The 7,877-nt window shown below is 42.6% G+C and overlaps 1 protein-coding gene across 1 annotated transcript; it reads left to right on the top strand.

Moving 5' to 3' along the window:
- The first annotated feature begins 418 nt into the window (after nt 1-418).
- LOC147145106 (ras-related protein Rap-2b) lies at nt 419-6,583 on the top strand. Its single transcript, XM_086036005.1, has 2 exons — nt 419-1,456; nt 4,388-6,583. The coding sequence occupies exon 1, from the start codon at nt 867-869 to the stop codon at nt 1,416-1,418; it is 552 nt and encodes a 183-aa protein (XP_085892131.1). The 5' UTR covers nt 419-866; the 3' UTR covers nt 1,419-1,456; nt 4,388-6,583.
- Nucleotides 6,584-7,877: the final 1,294 nt, after the last annotated feature.

Genomic DNA, 7,877 nt, shown 5'->3' on the forward strand with positions numbered 1-7,877 from the left:
AAATGTATTTTGGCAGAGGATCAAGTGTGAAGAATGCTGCATTCATGTGAAAATGTATGTGCCCCAAGTAGCTCCGCCCTTGCTTAATTGTTGAGGAAGAAGCTTGGGAGCAAAAGTTTTCAAAAAATTTCTAGTCTCAAGGATGACGGCGGTCACTTCCTGTCGTAGTCGCAGAGGGTCCCTAAGGACACCTCACTGCAGTTGTTTTGAATCTCAAAAGTTTGTAAAGTGCATCACATGACAGCACGCAGGACAAAAGAATGCTCTGAGTCAAGCGGTAGTAAGCCCGGGGATCAGCCATGTCGAAACTCCAAGGTGGGGCAGCAACAGCGCTGCAGGTCTTGTGAGGTTAGTGTGTTCTGTACCTTTAAAACGCGGCAAGTGTTCGCTTTGAGTGACATCAGACGCACGCTTGCGTGGGCAGGAAGCCCGGCGCCGTAACTAAAGTACCATAAAGTTAGCAAGCACGGGCCGGAAGTTGTAATAACTCAATGATAGTCAGTAAGCTTTACACAATTACGATTTTATTTTGGAAGGCTGTAAAAGGAAGTATCAGGTATCTTGGGTACACTTGACTATACCAAAGTGAAGGGGATACGAGCGCGGTGTGCCTACTTGAGCGAACAGTGAAGAAGAGAGGGGAGCTAGTTCAAGAATAGGCCGGGTTGTGTTAGAGCTGACTCGACATGTCACAACACTGTCACTGAGTGTGACTTGGGAACAACCGTATTTACCACCCCACGTACACCTCACCCCGAGCGGCGCTAGTTTGGCAGCCACGCCCCGTAAACCAGCGACTTGAGAGCCCCCTCCCTCCGAATACAACTGCTGGCGGCGAGGAAACGAGGCTGCTCTCTCGGGTAACCATGAGGGAGTACAAAGTGGTGGTCCTCGGCTCAGGAGGCGTCGGCAAATCTGCGCTGACCGTCCAGTTCGTGACGGGGTCCTTCATCGAAAAGTACGACCCCACGATAGAGGATTTCTACCGGAAGGAAATCGAGGTGGACTCCTCGCCGTCCGTGCTGGAGATCCTGGACACGGCCGGCACCGAGCAGTTCGCCTCCATGCGAGACTTGTACATCAAAAACGGCCAGGGCTTCATTCTGGTCTACAGCCTGGTCAACCAGCAGAGCTTCCAGGACATCAAGCCCATGCGGGACCAGATCATTCGGGTGAAACGGTACGAGAGGGTGCCCATGATACTGGTGGGCAACAAAGTAGACCTGGAGGGGGAACGGGAGGTGTCGTCCGGTGAGGGCAAATCGCTGGCGGACGACTGGAACTGTCCCTTCATGGAGACCTCGGCCAAGAACAAGACCTCAGTGGACGAGCTGTTCGCCGAGATAGTCCGCCAGATGAACTATGCGTCCACGCCGAATGGCGACGACCAGTGTTGTTCGTCTTGTGTCATCCTGTAAAGGAAACTTCGGCTCCTTGCTCGCTTTTTTTTGCAATGGTAAGTCGAGTTGACTATTTATTTAAACTATTTATTTCACACTTCCATAAGTTTGGCTATTGCTTTTATCTCTATGTGTTTGTTTGATAGCCACATAGCGTTCAAACGACTTAACAAATTCAGATGAAAAGTTAGTGGAAGGGTGGGGTGGGGGCCAAGTCAGAAACCACCACATTCTTGGTGGGGGTCCGTTTACACATGCAGACCCAGTCGTTTGGAACCACGCGTGTAATATATCAAGATTACAGTACTATGGTATTCTCAACATTTCATGTAGTTCTTGGTGAATGTGTCAAAATACCACACACTAAAACTATCGAATGGCTCTTTAAATAAATAAATAACATGTTGTCTTCCAATGTTAATGTTATGATTAGGGCTGTTCGATTTTGCCTTATAAGAAAATCCCGATTATGTTCTCTCAAATCCGATTTTACGATTACAATTACAATTTCTTTGTAAAATAATGAAAAATGAAGTATTTTGAATGTCTTATTTAAACTTGATATATCTTTCTTTGAACTCAAAATGCCAGTCAATTTAACTTAATACACACATAACAATCCATTGGGATTAACAGCATTTTACTTACACAATAGATTTCAGATCTGTTATTAATTAAACCAATAATGAAAGAAGAAAGTGCATATACCATCTGAAACGAAACAATCAACATGAGAGAAGGTGGCTCAATCATAACTGGCCCATTGGCCAATGAAAAATATACAAATAATAGTTACTAGGAAATTAAAACTAACAGAATTACTCTAAAAACACCACATTAAGGATTATACATGTTGACTTGACTATTTACGGATTGTTCAGTATTAAATATTATTTCTTACTAAGTTTACAATTTGTTGCAGCCAGTCGGGAGTTGCAAACGAGCAGTTTTGAAGAATTGGACAATAATGTAGTTTAACAACTAATGTAGGCCCTATCGGGGATGGACTAAATCTCCTTGCTCGACTGTAGATGAAATTAACAATCACTTAAATCAATTGCGCTATAATATATTTTTCCTCTATGTTCTGAACTCCTGTTTCAAAGCTGCCCATTAGTCATAGCTCATGTCACATTGTCCTCCTTTAATCATGTCACATTGTCCTCCTTTAAGGCCTAGATAGACCAATGCAATGTTGGCCAACTCTGACCGATGCTTACCTCCTGTGGGGTCTGGCCGACTGTCGGCACGTTGCGCTGGAAAAATACACCGCAACGACAGACAGCGACGCTGACCATTAAAGTACCTTCTGCGCATGCTTGAGATGAAATACTCCTCCATACCATCGGCGGTGGTAGTCACTATTCCTCATGGTTAGAAAAAGGCAACCGGAAAGCTATTGTCCGGGGGCGGATTTTAAAAACGTAAACAATGCATTCGGCTATATATATTCTTCGCTCACGAAGAACTCTCACGCAAAGTAAACCTTCACGTTCTTGACACGGTATCGTGAAATACTCACATTGCCAACCTTCGCTCTTGTACTTGTAAGAAGATTAAGGCAGCAAAGGCGTGCTCACTCCGCATATGTCACTTACTCCTTGCGCTGATCCGCTAGCTAACAGCCAATCAGAGTGACCAAATCTCACAACTCACGATGCCCATTTAACATGCTGAAACGCCCACCGGTTTCCTGACGAGGTCCGATGTTATGACGGTGTTCGCTACAACAATCAGACGGCGGCGCCATCAGACTCCCCAACGCTTACTGATGTCGGATTGGTGTATCTAAGCCTTAAGACGGATGGCAAACTCCTTGAGACTCAAGGAGTACCACACAATTGTCTAATTTCTCACCAGGGGCGGAGACGGAACGTGGCTAATGGCTGGGCCTGAATATTCCTCTCACTGAGCACAATTCACCTGTCCCACCACATCGTATATTCAAATAAAATGACAAACTGATTTGAAGTTCAGATCTTCCTCAGACAACCACAATAAAAATATAAAAACACAACGAAACATAAATTCAAAAATAATTTCATAATTTACAAATGTTAAAGTGTATATTTGTTTTCATGAATCTCACTGGGCGGGCAGTCTGTCAATCTGGATGGGCCTATGTACACCCAGGCCCACCCATGGCTCCGCCCCTGCTTCTCACCAGTCAATTAAATCAGTTCATCACTAATTTGTGCACGGGGTCCTTGGTTTACGACGGTTTTGCCATACGCTGTTTTGAGGTTTCCGAATGCCATGCAATAAACTAGTTTGCTCAGTAGCACGCGTGTATGTCGTCATACGGCACAAGAAGGCACGTTGAGCTGCCAATATACTTGGTGTTTTTCAGTGGATTGTTTCATATTCATGGCCTACAACATTTTGGGGAATTTTGACTGTACTATTGTGTTAGTGAAGGTTAGTCATAGATTATATGGAACGTTCCACCTTAAACATTTGGGTTATGTCACTAATGCAGAAACCGAACTTATTCATAAACCGAGGACCCCATGTACATGGAATCCAGTGTGTAGGAGACTAAATGTATGAATCAACGGTTTTACACAAAGTGTGTTACGGAACTTTTCGGAGTCCAGTGGATTGCTCAGTGGCACACTGGCAGCACAATCTCCTCCTGACCTCATTACTTTTTGGTCCAGTGAGTCATGAACCTCTGACCTTGTAGTCCCGAAACCAGCTCCTTCCGTACTGAGTCAGCCCTTTGTTTGTTTGTTTTTTTTCCCCTTCTTCTTGCTGATAGGATTGAGGAAGCGTCTGACTCGTTTACAAAACTGGAGAGTCAAGTTTTTCTTGCAACTTGATCATCTTTTTAAAAAGTTAGCAGTTGGTTTTCTGACACAAGACAACACATAGGCTTGTTTCACTGTCTCAGAGCTTCTCCCAGAGTTCCTGTTTTGGCCCGCATCCTAGGACTGGTTTGTGGTCCTGGCTTGATTGGTGACCATTGTCTTTGTTGTTTGTGGCAGTGTGTTGCAGCAAGTGTGTCTTGTTGGCGTCTCAGCCTGGCCTCGGAGGAAAAATGAAGAGGACTGCTGCAGGGAAGCAGGAGGAGGAGGAGGAGTGGAGCACCTGAGGCAGAGGGGAGGGGTCCATCCACTCTTCAGGAATTCTGCTGGGTCGGAGAATCTTTGCGGCGTGGTCCGTGTCCACAGTTGAGGTCTGATCCCACTGGTTCTAGCCCATCAGGGAACTCAAATTTCTCCTTCAAGGAAACGGCACGGTGAACATTCAAAGGAGATTTGGGGAAGAGAACGACTCTGAAAGTATATTTTGTTAATAACCACACTCAGTCCAGAGAACTTAGAGGTTCCTTTAGTTTTTTTTCCAAAGTCTAACAAGTTGGTTGGTGGTGGAATAACGCAACAACTCTCTTTTTGTCGGGGTTGCAAGGAGATCTTAGCAGACTTGACGTAAGGACCACTGCTTCGTGTCCAGTGCCTTTTTTTTGTCCCTCCCACCCCAACACACTTGAGCTGTTCCCGTTTAGTGCCAACACACCTCAATGTCGCAATAGAGGTGTTCTGTGCAAGGAATGGTGCTCTTCTGTACGTTTGGGTCTTTTTTTTTTTCTCCTTAAGTTTACGGCGTTTAGCACTGCGTCCAGTCTTGAAACGCACAGGTACTGGAACCATTACGACAACGGCACCGAACCACTTCCAGACCTCTTCAATCAATGTTTAATTTTGTAGGACATGATGATGATAATGTACATTGTGTTGACAAATCTAATCCTGATTGTAAGTTCAATTTTGGACCAGCCTTTTAACTGTGGTTGGTCTGTTTTGTTTTGTTTGTTTTAAAGAACTTTTAATACAGATGGCATTTTTAAAAAAAAAAAAAAAAAAAAAAAAACAATCAAAAAACATCAGGCTTTGTTCTCTTTTTTGTTCACTTTTCTGTTATGGTTTTGTCATTACCAAAAATGACGCTTGACCTCCAATTTGTAAAAAAAAAAAAAAAAAAAAAAGTAGAAACAAGCTTTACTTTTTTTAACCATTCAAATTTGACAGGCACAAATGACTCAAATCTTCTCTGGTGTGTCACCTTTAGAAAGCATTTATTTTCACTTTACAGGGACCTCAGTTCATGGCGGTCCCAGTTTTTGCAGGTCATGCAATTATCTAGTTTGCTGTGTGTCGTAAGAATATGTGGTATCTGGCTCAGTTGCAGCCTTCCAAGTTTTTTCATTCTGGCCTAAAAGTGTTTTTATTCCACAAAATGATTTACTGTAATTATGACTTCTACCTAGTGTAGGCTAGCTACTGCACATTATGACTTGCACATAAAATGAGGGTTAAATTGTAAACTGAGGACATTAAAGGATATTAAAATGTAATTCGGAAAACACACCTTTAATAAAATGTGTCGACCCGCAAAGACATCTTCTTCCCTTAAGAGCTGAAACTAGTCCTTCAGGAAAGTATCACAATAAACCTGAGAAAAAGCAAAACAACAACTTATGCTAGGGGCTCATGCAACGTGCTGACGTTTTGTGCAATGCTGTTATAACGGCCGGTCTGTCTTTAATAAGTGTTGCCAAAAAGTCAAAACCAAAACAAAAGTGTGTGAATCCTAGTCAATCTATGATGCGTTTTAATATGAAGTCCTGTGTGGTATGCTGACTTCAATGCTTAACACGCTAGTCGAGGCTTGTCCTTTTGCCATTATTGGCACACACTAAAAAAAGCAAAATGGGCAAATGTAATTAGTTCAGTTCCCCAAATATTTGGTCAAATTCCAAAATTTAGAACTTAAGAGTTTTTGAATTCCGAGTTGGTTCCTCTGCTTTCAGGTTTATCTTAACGCGCTAGGTCAGTTTGCAAATACCTAATCACAGCACTGCTTTGACTTTGCTCTGACAAGTCACAATACTTCCTCCCCTGACTTGTAAATGATGGGGTTGTCTTTCTTGCAACTGGCTCCCAACGTTATAATCTTACTTGCGCTTCAACTTTCCGTTACATGAAAAGAGAAGTTTCCTATTGATTGCCACCTTGAAAGTGCCCCACTCTTGCTTGTGATCTTGCTGCCATGGTACTTGTGGTCCCCTGACCCACAGTGTCTGCATGCAGACGATCTAATGCCAATACAAGAGCTGTACAATAACGTTCAATTTGGATTGACACTGTCAGACAGTTATTAAATTACATATATGTACTGTATTTATGTGCGTGTCTGTAAGTCAGTCATGTGAGTCGGCGGGTAGTGTTACACCCGCAAAGGTCTCGCGTCAGCGTCTATGCCTTGGCCGACATGACCGTGCATCTAATCACTGCATCTATGAGGTGAGGACGCCATCAATGTAAGACTTGCACTACACAACGCAGTGGAACCTCAGAAGTTAACCCTTTCATACACAAATTATGATAATCCATAGTAGGATTTTTTTTTTTTTCAAGTTGGAGTAAATTTTGAATAGCTGTCTGTGACCACCGTTTCAGAAAGGGTTAAGTTTGGGGGAAATATAACCCCTAAAGTCACTCATAATTTCAGTTAGTGAGACCTTGGTACTTGAAACTCCCAAAGGATGGATGTTTTCCTTTTCGCTTGTTATGCAACACTAATTCCAGATGCAGGTACAACCTAAAAAAAAAAACGCCAGAATTTTTAACTTAGCGAAGTTAAGGTTAACTGTTGCAATTCACATTTTACGGTGGTCAGCTCCTGTTTGCACTTTGTCTTTAGCCTTTTGAGTCACTTAGTCCAAAAGAGAAGCACGATCTGCACATCACTTATGAAAGTTAAAATGGGTGGTTTTGTTTTGGTACATTTTTCTATACGCGTGTTCACGTTTTATGCTATGTCGTTAAAAACGACAACCTAGCACGATCAAGGGATTCATCTTGTATCCGTTTCACAGCTCACTTTTTGACATTTTGGGTGACAGGAAGATGGATGACATTGTGCAAGTAGTCGGTGTTTTATGCAAAACCTTAGCATGCCTCATGAGAACTCAGTTCAGCAATGGCTGAAATGGGCACGTTTTTTTTGTGTGTTTTTTTTTGTCAGTATATCAGTAGTTAAGTTATCTTTACACACCTAAGACAGTTAAGAATGTTAACTTTTTCAATGGCTTTTTTTGGCAACACTTGAATGGCATCACACAACATATTGTGGAGGATTAACTTTAAGCGAATAATAAATATTGCCTGTACAATTAACTAAATGTTTTATGATGTGACAATTTGACCCTGGAGCCATATGGGTATTTCCATCGTTGCAAAAGCTCAACAGCTTCCCTGAATTGCCTATTGTTTAAACTCGGGATCATGCGGTTTTGTACAGTGTAGCCTCTATTCCACTGTAGAAAACGAACTAAAAGTACAAATTCTCAGTGGTATAGAAAGTAAACAAATGTGTAAAATAACCTGTTGTGCTCCTCCTCTGTTAAATGGATGGAGTCATGTTTTTCGACAAGTCTTTTATGTTTGCATGGCGTCAGGAGACGCGTGTGGT

This window comes from Filicampus tigris, chromosome 7 (genome assembly GCF_054856515.1).
Source record: "Filicampus tigris isolate MCC_2025a chromosome 7, RoL_Ftig_1.0, whole genome shotgun sequence".
NCBI lineage: Eukaryota > Metazoa > Chordata > Actinopteri > Syngnathiformes > Syngnathidae > Filicampus > Filicampus tigris.

Coding starts and splice junctions, on each gene's coding strand:
- LOC147145106 (XM_086036005.1), top strand. CDS start 867: ATGAGGGAGTACAAAGTGGTGGTCCTCGGCTCAGGAGGCGTCGGCAAA.